General features: G+C 35.9%; 1 protein-coding gene and 1 long non-coding RNA gene across 6 annotated transcripts in view; one reads left to right on the plus strand and one right to left on the minus strand.

The window, feature by feature from the left end:
• Positions 1–10,692, minus strand: part of LOC127453256 (uncharacterized) — a 29,601-nt gene extending 18,909 nt beyond the window's left edge. The window contains exon 1 of the long non-coding RNA XR_007899386.1: positions 10,548–10,692. This is a non-coding gene — a long non-coding RNA (uncharacterized LOC127453256). The remainder of the gene's footprint in view (positions 1–10,547) is intronic.
• LOC127453104 (ral guanine nucleotide dissociation stimulator-like 2) overlaps positions 1–12,476 on the plus strand; it is a 48,620-nt gene that overhangs the window by 26,302 nt on the left and 9,842 nt on the right. For all 5 annotated transcript variants that reach the window (XR_007899364.1, XM_051719210.1, XM_051719211.1 and 2 more), the window contains 6 exons: positions 8,972–9,056; positions 9,885–9,944; positions 10,583–10,669; positions 10,918–10,950; positions 11,151–11,272; positions 11,365–11,454. Coding sequence is in view for 4 of the 5 variants with exons in the window: in XM_051719210.1 (XP_051575170.1) it covers positions 8,972–9,056; positions 9,885–9,944; positions 10,583–10,669; positions 10,918–10,950; positions 11,151–11,272; positions 11,365–11,454 (477 nt within the window). In the remaining variant the exon portion in view is untranslated. The remainder of the gene's footprint in view (positions 1–8,971; positions 9,057–9,884; positions 9,945–10,582; positions 10,670–10,917; positions 10,951–11,150; positions 11,273–11,364; positions 11,455–12,476) is intronic.

Below are 12,476 nucleotides of genomic sequence, written 5' to 3' on the forward strand. Positions count from 1 at the left end.
GTTCCTCAATGCCATGCAACAGAATAATTATCCACCGGTGCTCAACTTTTATTGCAACTACGTATTATCTCTCTCTCATCAAATAACCGGACTAAGGAATGCCTGTGACACAAACCATACTAATTAGGTAAGGGTCTAGACAGGGCTTCGTGCCAACTTTATGTGTAGGCATGAGTTCTGCAAACTACGTGTGCCAGAGAAATATTAGTTGTCTGTTTTAGAAATAACCTACTGATGTCCCTCGCATCTGCACGCAAAATTACTTAGCCTACTTCTTAGACAAACAGCCTGTTTTATTTATCTGTCAGCTATCAAAATCTCTATCAAAAGGTGTAGCGAAGCTGCGCACCCAGCGCGACCCACTGGATCACTGTACTGAAGCGCAGAGCAACAATTGGAAACGCACGTGAAAAAGGAAAGAATGTTCGCAACTTTGCATGTAGAGAATGCTCTTAAGAGCTAAGACCCATAGTTATCGGAATAGCACGCAGCCTGTCAGTGGCCAGGCCAGCAATTTTCAAGTAGGTGGACCTTGGTGAAACAGGGTGGACCTCAATTTGGAGTCTAATTTCATCATGAATATAATGAAGCGTACACCTTTGCTCTGCCGTTATGAGTTAATATTTGCTAATTTACATAGCTTAATACTTAGATGACTATACTGATATAGTAACAATACTTAGTTGTTTTTAAACACTTAGAATGTTTAATATTAGTAATTTACCTTTATATGTCAAATATAGGCCATAGAATAAAATAAATTAATATAAGAGATAAGATACAATAAACATCATTATTAGAAACTTTTCAGCCTTCTTGAAAAACAGAGGTCTGGTGAATTAGGTGTTCTACTTAACAGCTGTTCTATAGACTTGGGTAATGCTACATTTTACTTTTAACGAAATAATTCAAATATCATTACTTTGCATGGAATGCAGTGTGTTTTTGTGTCATTTTTCGTAAAAACTGTTTTTTGTTTCTCATGATCAATGCACTTGGCTGGGAGCGCTCTCCGTTTCAGTTTTAAGTGCTTAGAAGCAATGGCAGCTTAGAAAGAAATGGCATGCAAAGACAATAGTGCAAAACAACATACATAAATTAAGAGAAATGTCAAGAGATATAAAGCTCTCGTTCCTTCATTACACATGGTCAGCGCATGCGTTTTATGCAGTGTAGGTGGTGCTCGTGTCGCGATTTCAGGGGCGGCCATTGCCATATTTACAATGAAGAACTCCATTGCGCCAAGTCACATACAAACACATATTTGTATTTACTAAAACCAATGTAATTAAACACAAATTTCGTTATCTAAAGTCATTTTGGATCTAGTTTCCCGAAGCACTAAGTAGAACATAATTAGCGCTTAAGTAGAACTTAATCTCTAAGGTGCGTTTCCCAAAAGCATGGTTATCAAAGTAGTAGTACTTTCGTAAATTAACAAGAGCTTTGAACCGCTCTAAAGTCCATTAAGTGCAATTTAAACATATTTCTGCCATCTTTCACAGTTTATCAAAAACAATGGGACATTTAATAAATTTGATTAATATATTTTGATCATTGGAAAGCCACTGTAAACTATTTGAGAGGATAAAAAAAAATGTGTTGAAAAAATCAGTATGAAATCAACTGGCAGTCTCCGCAGTCTGTGCATGTGCCGTGATCTAAATTAGAAAACACGTAATACAGTATAACATTATATTAGCCTTCTTTGATAAGCATAATTGTAATGGCACTAGAAAGACGACATGTTCTTATTAAACAGATTATTTAAGAAGATATATGTGAGTAATGTGACCACGCAGTTTAAAACTTAAACATGCCTAATAAATCATTAAAATATGGTTAACAGAGGAGATTAGATCGAGAGTGTGCAATGAGAGATTCCCTCTCTCGCTTCCTCCTCCTCCTCTTCCTCCTTCCTCCAATGGATGTTTCAAATCGGCTCCCCTATAGTCTTTTTACAAGGCAGTAACAAATTGCATGATGCATAATGGCTGTAAGGCTACAAGTACACAGTACCTTGAACTCTAACCAGATGATCTTTTCATATTTAGACAGGTCTATGAGTAGTTCAATACTGATGCCCGTCATTTTAATCCTGTTCTGTGTGCATGTGTTCAGTTTCCAGCCAAAATACTACGTGAGAGGCCCTTATGATTCACATCACACGTTACATGCATTTATTGCTCATTTTCATTAATCTCTATGATTGTGCGTCAATACATCTGAAACTCCATCTTACTAAGGCCATCATTATTTCTTTAATTAAATACTGTAATAGTTAGGTAATACATTTCGGCGCCTCGACAAGGTTACAAACAACTGCATGTTTGTCAGTATTTCCACCTTATTTTCATTTTGAGAAGACAAACACCTGGACATACTGGCCGGACCAGACAGCTCCCGTAACGAAGAACTTAAGTTCTACTTTATAACGAGCAGTCTACATGCTGGTTTGGGAAACAGACGTTACTCCATAAAATAAAGAGCAACGTTAGTTAAGATGATCGTTAAAGCTTAAGTTGCAACGTTATCAGGAAACCCAGCCCTTGTCTATTAAGATGCTCTTAACTCTGTACGATTACTCCAGGGCCTCGTTTCCCAATAACGATTGATCTTAGCGGTTAAGAGCCTGTGTATGGTCCTACTAATGACAACAAGCATTAATTGAATATAACGAGATTATTTTATTATAGCGGAGCGCAAAATAAGGAGACGCGTGGATGCTGTGCTTTAGGGACATTCACCAATCAAAAGGAGATCTGCTCTTTACTCCCAAAAGTGATAACAGCAATGCTACACAACATGTGCGTTACTACACAACACGTGGTGTGGGCGAGCGTGCCCTTAGGTGTCAGAGAGGAAGAGGAGATGAGGAGCCAATATACTGTACGCAGGGGCATAGATTCCAGGGGGGATGGGGAGGTAACCCCCCCCCCCCCCAATAATCAAAACAAGCAAGTACAGAAAAGTGTAAAAGTGTAGCTATAGGTATTTAAATTGTATTAGGTATAATTTCGAGATTGTCCTGCAGGTGTCTGCATAAGTCTGTGTCCTTACGATGTTCTTAGGGCTGTCTGACTACTCCAGAGCACTCGTTAATCTACGAGCATTCTCAAGTACTAAATTTACAATGGCTTTGGAAACAGGAGGCAAAACTAAGATGAATCTTAAGATGTATTCTATGATCTATGCTTACGATGCTTTTGGGAAACGAGGCTCAGAGCTGCGCAGTGCCCTTATATCTGCAATTAAAAAGGTGTGATAAGAAATTTGAAACCATTCACATGAGCGATAATATTTGTTTTTATCTTGGAAAATCCACAAATGTAGCATATTGACAGTGTTGCAACAAAGAACTTGTAAAATGCATCTGATGTTTACTTTGCTATCACAAAATCTCGGACATGTATTCTGGGTGGAGATAATGTTCCCTCTGCGCTGTGTGCCACGCCCTATCGCGCAGCCATGCTCAAGAGACGCAATCCATAATTTAATGAGCTGTACGCAAAAACAACAGCAGGAGAAATTGAGACGCAATCAAATTAAATGCAAAATATTATTCTGTTTGCCCAACAAGTTATGCATGCAAGTCCTTTATCTAGATGCTTGACTTGAAGAGAACAAGCTTAAAGATGTTGAAATTTGACACAGTAGCACTGAATTCAACACGTTTCTTATAGAAATACCATGCCATGTGTTCCTCTAACAGACTATTCATATTAGTAGTTGACAGATAATGTATAATTAATATAATAACATTATAATGAATATAATGTATAATAAATGTTAATAAAAATATTTATTAAAATGGTTGTATTTATTCTTGTAGTGTTTACTACAATGCAGGAAATAGGAAAATGCATATTCTTTGGTGTGTTGGAGTTTCAGAAATGGCTAGAATTTATCTGAACATGAATATTAATAGTAATATAAGTCATTATTATTTCAAAACATGGTATGGATATGGGATTGATTATTTTGCACTCTCTCTGTTTTAGTTTCTGTACTTGTAAAACACTAAACAATTAAGTCAAGAATGTCTGAAGGTGAATTTAATTTATTCAGTGCTAAGGGTTAGTCTCAGTCTCAGACAGCATGAAATGGCCACAGACCATTCACAGCAAGCATGATGTAAATTGCAGCATAAATTGCAAGAGCTGTCAGAAAATCCATTCTGATTGGCTAGCAGCTCTTATGAGGTGCATAGGTTTTTATCACTTTATCAGACAACAGTGTTGTTTAGAAGTTACCAGCCTGCAACAATGAACACCTCTGTGGAAGAACTAGTCAGAAACTACTTGACTTTTGATTAGATTTGGCAAAGCATAAAAAAAATAAAAAATAAAAAATAAAAAAAGCAGTTAGAAGTACTGCTTTAAACATAGTTAAAGTGATTATTTGAATGAGCTACCACTTCTTTGTATGTCATGCCACATTAAATAAAAAATAATAAAAAATAAAAAAAAACCTTTCGGGGGGCCTCCAAACTACATTTTGCTTAGGGCCTCTCAATGTCTAGAACCGGCCCAGAATCATGATTGCTGTGTAGGTAGACATAGGCATAATGAAGTAGGGTGACCACAGTCCCAAAAGTGGAAGCCTTGTCCTGCTTCCTGTAAAAGTCAAAGCTCAGTTTTCAGCTTTTCTAATAAAAAATATAATCTAATATAATTTCTTAGATAAAAAAAAAAAAAAAAAAACGTTCCTGGGATAGGCTCCAGTACCTTTGCGACCTTACATAGGATAAGTGGGAATAAATTAATGTGTATTTTTTACAACAAAAAATTATATAGGCTGAGTTTCCCAATAACAAGTTGTAAATTTTATGATCATCTTAATTAACGCCGCTCATTATTTTACATAGAGAATGCCTGTTTCCCAAAACAGCACAGATTGTTTGTTATAAAGTAGAACTTAAATGCTTCGTTACGGGAGCTGTCCGGTCCAATGCTGAAACCTTGGCCAATATGTCCAGGAGTTTGTCTTCTCAACATCACAATAATGCAGAAATACTGACAAGCATGGAAATTTTATGTAAACTTGTCAAAAAATGTATTTATAACTAAATATTAAGCCTAATATTTGGATATATTAACAGGCCTACCAACTCCAATGATAAAAGTGTCATTAATTTGTTTAGGCTAATAAATTAATTATAATGTAATGCGGGACTAAAATAGAAAATAAATGTAGTGCTAAAAAATGGTTACATTTGTGAATGGCAATTGTTGTTAAAGTTACAAAACAAATTCACTTTATTGTGCTTCAGATCTTGAACACATTTTTCCCTCGGCACACTCAAAGCCTCGTTTCTGGCTATGGCTTTCCAATGATCCAAATATATCAATACAAGTTATTAAACGTTCCTTATTCTCTGATAAGCTGTGAAACATGCAAGAAAGATACATTTAAGTTGCACTTATGACTTTAGAGTGGTTCAAAGCCCTCGTTAATTTTGAAGTTTTTACGTTACTACTTTGATAGTGATGCTTTTTTGGAAATGTGCTGTAGAGATTAAGTACTACTTTAGTGATACTAATGTTCTACTTAGTGCCACGGGAAACCCAGCCATGGACAAATAAGTGAAATGAGACAAAAATGCTTCCAATTCAGGACTGGTCACCCAACTACATTATACGTAATGCCTACCTATAGCAATCAGCGCTTCAAACATCTGGGTTATGTAATACCCTGGACAATGTATTGGCAATCTTTTTATAAACATTTTTAAAAGCCAATGCATTCCACATACTGCTCTGCGCTTCAGTACAGTGATCCAGTAGGTCGCGCTGGGTGCGCAGCTTCGCTACACCTTTTGATAGAGATTTTGATAGCTGACAGATAAATAAAACAGGCTGTGTGTCTAAGAAGTAGGCTAAGTAATTTTGCGTGCATATGCGAGGGACATCAATCAGATCAGAATCAGATCATTAGGTTATTTCTAAAACAGACAACTAATATTTATCTGGCACACGTAGGTTGCAGAACTCATGCCTATGCAGAAGTTGGCACGAAGCCCTGTCTAGACCCTTTCCTGACTAATATGGTTTGTGTCACAGGCATTCCTTAGTCCGGTTGTTTGATGAGAGAGAGATAATATGTAGTTGCAATAAAAGTTGAGCACCGGTGGATAATTATTCTGTTGCATGGCACTGAGGAACTGATGATGACATAGGTTGACCAATCAGTGGAAAGGTGCGTTTCATGCCCACCCACACGTGCAAATTTTTATCTATTTTCTACCCATGAACAATTTTGAAAAACAAACTATCAAAACGTACACGGCTGTTCTCTCTACCTGTAGCTTTGGTCTTCAGCAGTCAACACCCGAATGCATTGCACCAACTACTGGTGAAAACTAATAGCATCAGTTGGAGATTGTGCATCGGTACTCTGCTGCTTTTCCTGCAGGATGTAGAAGGTTGAATTTCCAACCGAATTTGAACCACTGAATTTGAGGAAGCGAATTTTGTTAAGCGAAATAGAACGGGCTGAATTTGACCTGTCGAAAAATCTAGATTGTTTTTTCAAATGAACTGAATATTTTGGAAATGAAATTTGGAAGGTGAATATTTATTGTTGAATTTGTAATAATTAAATTAGTTGTGAAATGTTTTCAAACAAAATATTCAATGCTTAAAAATACAACAATGTTAAATTTCAGCCTCCCAAAATGCAAACACTGTAAATTCAATGCATTTAAGTGCAAGCACTGATAATAGAATGCATTTATTTTTTTCGATTAGAGCAATTCAACATGCTTTAATGCTTCAAAGACTTTAGTCATGAATTTACATCCATACATGTGCAACAACAAACCCAGCGCGAGAGAGTCGTAAACAAATGGCTCTTTTGAACTGGGTCTTCTTCATGAATCACCAGAAAAGAACTGAGGGTTTGAACTCAGGAGCTCAGTTCTCAGCGAATCAGCCATCAGTGAGTTCACAATTGGGAGCGCTGACATTTCAAAATAAGAGTCCCGTGTGTATTTCGGGCATCTTTATAATTAAAAGTCCCTCATTATGTATGTACCACCTTTTTTTTCTTCTGGTAATTACTGATTGGGATTGGAGTAGCAAAATAAACTGCATCTGGGATTTAATTCAATTTGCACTCTTGTAGAATCTGTGTGTGGGCCATCTGTTAACAGAAAGACTAAGGCAATATTTTTAAACAGTTTATCTATATATGAGATCCAGCTTTTGACACTTAGGACAATTGATGGACTTAAAGGGATAGTTCACCCAAAAATGAGAATTCTCATCATTTACTTACCCTCATACCATCCCAGATGTGTTTGACTTTCTTTCTTCTGCAGAACACAAATTATGATTTAGAAGAATGTTTAAGCTCTGTAGGTCCAGACAAGGCAAGTGAATGGGTGCCAAAATTTTGACGCAACAAAAAGCACATAAAGGCATAATAAAAGTAACCAATATGACTCCAGTGTTTAAATCCATTTCTTCAGAAGTGATATAATTGGTGTGGGTGAGAAACAGATAAATATTTAAGTCATTTTATGCTAGAAATGATTCTCCCTGCCCAGGAGGGGGTGATATGCATGAAAGAAGTGAATCACCAAAAAGAACGTGAAAGCTAAATTTGAGATTGACTGAGCAGGCAGGGAGAATTTCTAGCATAAAAGGACTTCAATATTGATCTGTTTCTCACCCACACCTATCATATCACTTCTGAAGGACATTGATTCAACCACTGGAGTCTTATGGATTAATTTTATGGTGACTTGTGTTATTTTATTTTTTTTGGCTTAAAATTTTTGGCACCCATTTACTTGCATTGTATGGACCTACAGAGCTGAGATAATCCTCCAAAAATCTTAATTTGTGTTCAGCAGAAGAAAGTCATACACTTCTGTGATGGCATAAGGGTGAGTAAATGATGAAAGAATTTTTATTTTTATTCACTTTAACTATTACACAAGGTGCAAACATTCATTAAAGCTCAAGAAGGCAACACACTACTATGTGCATACTTTATGTAAATACTGTATCTGCAATGTAGATTCTGAAGGTCGGTACTAAATAAAAAAAAAATCTCTTATATTTGTATAAATTATGAAAGAAATGTGAACATTTATGAGACAAAAGGGAAATGCAAACTTATCTTCTCAACTCTATATACTGTATATTAATCCTCTGATTAATGGGTTATCAGCTGTCTTCCTTTTCTTCGGATTTCTATCTTGTTTTTGAACAACAATCTAAATCGAGCAATTCTGCGATTTAGTGACTAAAAACAGCCATTTGGATCCTTAATGTTTCAGTTCAGAAGCCAATGGCTCATAAGTCATTTAGTTAGTCTGGAGCCCTATCAAATATATCACACTGTTTTGCAAGTATAACTATAGCACTTAAGCATTACATGCATTAGCACAAGACTGGTCAGATAAAATCGCTTATCCAATCTTCATCTCGTGTCATGACCATGTAAATCTAGTAAACCCAGTACCCACATGATGTCTGCGTGAGAATACTAAGAAGGGACGTGACATGATTTATAATTTGCTCCAGTGTTCATCCATCTCAAAATGTAGTCCCAAGTTAAAAGGACAATTTAGACAACTTTACTACTCATATAATAAACTTTTTAACAAAATAATGTAAAATAAGTGCAGTGAAATTATGCAAGCTTCACATTTCTGCTTTTAAAACCTCTGGTACACTTGCCCTATAGACTTTAGTTTTAAAAGCATTGTATTTTGGTTGTTTTTGCAATATGAGGGTTTAAATTATTGTCTGTGCTAATCGACAGCATCTGCGACAGAGTTTCAGTTGTATTTAACCTGGAATATTCCTTTAATCAGCAAAGTCAGGGCACAATTACTTAAATTTAAAGTGAATGCATTGAAATTTAAGAAAAGATGTACGTTTTACAAGAATGTTGCGTCGTTTTTGACGAACGAAGCATAGAAAAAAATTACTGAAAACCTTATCTTCTGTGCCGACAGAGAAGCTTTACGGAGGTATGAAGAACTTTCTGATATCTTTTCTGAGAAAGACAACTACTCCCAGAGCCGCGAGCTACTCAAGGAGGTCAGTTACAGTACAACGCAAAGCAGCCAATACAAACGGCCTTTCACATGTTATTAGAGATGCATGCAGATGTGATTATTGGAAAATGTCGAGCCAATCAATTGCCTCACTGTGTAGAATTCTGATTGGATGTGCTGGATCACTGTATCAATTCAGCCTGAAGGGAGGGAATCATGACATGAATCGAATGAGTAATCTAAGATTTAGTCATGCAAAGACACATCACAATAACTGCCTTAAAGGAATAGTTCATCCCAAAATAAAAATTCTGTTATAATTTACCCACCCTCATGTCGTTCCAAACCCGTATAAAAAAAAAAAAAAAAGGAGAATTTTGAAAGAATCATCACTTCACTCTTTTCCATATTACAACAGTTTCTGAACATGATTTCAGAGCTTCAGCAGAGGGGAGGATTATCAGTGAATAACAACTTAAATTTCAGTCTGTTCCTCACACAAAGCTATCGGAATAGCTTCAAAAGACTTGGAATACATTGCATGGGTCATATGGACTACATTTGCTGAGCTTTTATGGCGTTTTTGGTCCTTACTGGAGCTTGAGCTGCATGAAGATTCTTCAAAAACTCTCGTGTTCCACGAAAAAAAATAACGACATAGGGGTTTGGAACAACATGAGGGTGAGTAAATAATAACAAAATGTGAATTTTAAGAGGACCTATTCCTTGTGAATGTGTGAGATTTCAATATATCATACAGACAGATGTTGCAAACACAGCAACTGAATTCAGTTGAATTGAATTATTGATGCCTCCATATATATGCACACCATATACAGCTTCCTGTAATAAAAACCCTGTCATTTTGCAGGAGGGGACTTCCAAATTTGCAAACCATGACACTAAAAATAATAACAGAAGATTCACTGGGGTAAGCATCTTATATAATGTGAACAATGGTGTATTTTTGTTAATATTGCCATTTTTGCATTATACTTTTTAAAACAGTGCTTCTTAACTGGTTTGCAGACTTGTTCTGATAGGGTCACCAACAGCAGGGAAGAACAATGTTAAGTGCAAATAATAACGCAACTAACCTCATAATTGTGCATAGTTAGGAGAACAAAATAAATGGGCTTATTCAATTTTAAATGGGCGAGAAAATGCTTCTTTTCTAGTTCACATATAGGCTGTGTATCCAATCAAACTCTACTGTAGATGGTGCAAATTCATCTGTCACAATACAATATTTAGCCCATTGTTTGTTCCATGTGTTACATAAATCACACTTTTAATGTTGCATTTACAAAAAAAAAAAAGCATGTTAATAATTGGCATATTCTCAGACCAATGCATTTCATGGTTATTTTAATTAACAATGTTAGATTTTAAAGACATTTTTGCTAACTTTTGTGCTATAAACAATTTTGGTAATGCAATTTTGGTCACCGATCGATGTCCAAAGTACAATCCGGATCCTGAAGCAAAACCAGTTGAGAACCTCTGATTTAATGTATCTACTATAAATAAATACCTGTATAATACTTAATACTGTTTTTCCACTTGTAGTCCTGTGCTCAAGGCACTGTGCCATACCTGGGCATCTTCCTCAGAGATCTCACAATGCTGGACACTGCAGTCAAAGACAGACTTGAGGTGATATATTCTTTACATCCTGCATGAGACACAATTTACAGAACTAGCTAAAAATTTGACTGAATATATCAGCACATATCATGTATCAGCACAACAGACTGTGAAGTACAAAAACAGCAGTGGTTTCACAATGTTTGTCAAATTACATCTGATAGAAGACATGCCAAAATTACAAAAAGAAAATGATATTTGAACTTTGTAGTGGACGAAGTCATATTGTAAACCAAAATGTACTTTGTGTCTTACAGAATGACTACATTAACTTTGATAAAAGACGACGGGTGAGTTTCTCTGTGATTACATACTTGATTGTTGTTGTATTGATTCATTTGCCATTCATTAAAGCAGAGAGTATTTGATCAATCTATCTATCTATCTGTACTAAGATGCAATCTTGGGGAGGCATTTTGTTCTTTAGTGTGGGGGGTACCCCACCCCCTTAGACATGGCCATGATTCACATCACATTTTCTCATTTTTAGGAGTTTGAGGTTATTGCTCAAATTCGGCTCCTTCAGTCCTCGTGTAAAAACAGCATTTTCAGGACGGACGGGACGTTTGTTCAGTGGTATCACAGCGTACCCACTCTGCGTGAAGAGGAAAGGTCAGCTGTGTTTCTGTGACTTTATTCTAAATGTCTTGTATACTGTATGCACTGAATGCTATTTAATAAATTGTCCATGTGTCTTTCTATAGTTACAAGCTGTCCAATCAAATTGAAGCAATGGGTGAGCCGAGTCCTGGGCGTGGCCTGAACCCCACAGTGATCGTCACACAGTGTCCAGAGTAAGAACTGTCCATTGGAGTACTTCTGATTCTACCTAATTCTGATTGGACAATTGTGGCGTTCTGCCGCTAAACTGTATGGATCCTTTATACAGACTGTGATGACGCATAATTTAGCAGCATAAATCTAGCAAACTTTTTTATATTTTATTTTAGCCAAGGGAGTGCAGTATATTTGGCATCTTTCTCTCTTCTAACTGTCGTAATGCATGCCTCTCTCTCTTTTTTTTTTTTTTTTCCTCTTTTGAAAAGTTATGGAAATGTAATGGTGAATTTATTTTATTTATTGATTTATTTATTTGCTTTTGGAGCAAATGGGAACACAAAAATAATATTTGCTATGGTCTCCCATTTACCTCTATAGAAGAACAGATAAAACTTTACAATAAGGTTCCATTCGTTAACATTAGTTAACAAACAATTAACAATATATTTTTTACAGCATTTATCTTTGTTAATGTTAGTTAATGAAAATACAATTGTTCATTGTTATTTCATGTTAGTTCGTAGTGCATTAACTAATGTTAACAAATACTAATTTTGATTTAAAAAAATGTATTAGTATATGTATTGTTCATTGTTAGTTCATGTTAACAAATGGAACCTTATTGTAAAGTTTTACTGAAGTATATATAAGTGTATATACTGTATATATACTAGTTTACTTTTGCGTTCCAAACCTGAAAATGTGAAAAGTGCAGTATACTTGGACTTCAGAGACTTATGAACATGTCTGGTGTACAGTATAAATGTTGTGTGGTTGTTAAGTGAGGGATAATTTACAGTCCGCCAGTTATTATCACAACATAAACCCTGTCGAAACCCCCGAGGGGTGTTTTATCACTCTGAAGCAGTTTATTTTGAGACAGTGCACCAATTCTGTATAAGGCTGTAGGGTTTGATTGGTCTTTAATTAGCCTATTTATTTTTCTAGCCTATCCTAACAATGCATGATTTTATGGTTAATTGCATTTTATTATTTGCATTTAGCATTGTTTTTTCCTTGCTGTCTGTGAAACTGC

Source organism: Myxocyprinus asiaticus, chromosome 15, assembly GCF_019703515.2.
Source record: "Myxocyprinus asiaticus isolate MX2 ecotype Aquarium Trade chromosome 15, UBuf_Myxa_2, whole genome shotgun sequence".
Classification (NCBI taxonomy): domain Eukaryota; kingdom Metazoa; phylum Chordata; class Actinopteri; order Cypriniformes; family Catostomidae; genus Myxocyprinus; species Myxocyprinus asiaticus.